The 911-nt window shown below is 41.9% G+C and overlaps 1 protein-coding gene across 1 annotated transcript in view; it reads right to left on the minus strand.

Moving 5' to 3' along the window:
• Positions 1-228: 228 nt before the first annotated feature.
• Positions 229-911, minus strand: part of EMH_0063150 (uncharacterized protein) — a gene marked incomplete at both ends in the record, with an annotated part of 2,146 nt that continues 1,463 nt past the window's right edge. Inside the window, one exon of the mRNA XM_013498117.1 lies at positions 229-657. Within this exon, the coding sequence (XP_013353571.1) occupies positions 229-657 (429 nt within the window). The remainder of the gene's footprint in view (positions 658-911) is intronic.

Raw genomic sequence — 911 nt, forward strand, 5'->3', positions numbered from 1 at the left:
GTGTTGCTGTTGCTGCTGCTGCTGCTGCTGCTGCTACTGCTGAGGAGAGTAATCAACAGCAGTATTGTGTTGTCTTGTGTTTACTTACTAATTTATTTAATTTATTTTTATTTTATTTTATTTTTATTTATTTATTTTTTTTTATTTATTTTTTATTTTTTTTTTTCTGCTGCAGGCTGGGGGGCCGCAGGTGTGGGGAACAGAACTCGACTTCCATGATCATGTCAGTCAACCTGCTGCTGCTGCTGCTGCTGCTGCTGCTGCTGCTGCTGCTGCTGCTGCTGCTGGTGCTGCTGTTGCTGCTGCTGGTGCTGCTGTTGCTGCTGCTGGTGCTGCTGCTGCTGCTACTGCTGTTGCTGCTTGTGCTGTTGCTGCTGCTACTGCTGTTGCTGCTTGTGCTGTTGCTGCTGCTGGTACTGTTGCTGCTGTTGCTGCTGCTGCTGCTTGTGCTGTTGCTGCTGCTGGTGCTGTTGCTGCTGTTGCTGCTGGTGCTGCTGCTGCTGGCGTGATGTTTCTGTTGCTGTTGCTGCTGCTGATGCTGCTGCTGTTGCTGTTGCTGGCGTGATGCTGCTGTTGCTGCTGCTGTTGCTGTTGCTGCTGCTGCTGCTGTTGCTGCTGCTGTTGCTCCTCCTGCTGCTGCTGCTGTTGCTCCTGCTGCTGCTGGCGGTATTTGTGTATATAATGTATTTGTCTGTTGAATTTATTTATTCATTTTTATTTTTTTATTTATTTTTGTCTTTTTATTTATTTATATTTATTTATATTTATTTATTTATTTATTTTATATTTATTTATTTATTTATTTATTTATTTTATTTATTTTTCGTTGCAGTTTGCTGATGATGATTTTGATGGAGACACAGACAGCAACTCGTTGTCTTTTCCTTCTTTTTTTTTCTTTTTTTTTTCTT

Source organism: Eimeria mitis, genomic scaffold, assembly GCF_000499745.2.
Source record: "Eimeria mitis Houghton genomic scaffold, Emh_scaff3190, whole genome shotgun sequence".
Classification (NCBI taxonomy): Eukaryota; Apicomplexa; class Conoidasida; order Eucoccidiorida; family Eimeriidae; genus Eimeria; species Eimeria mitis.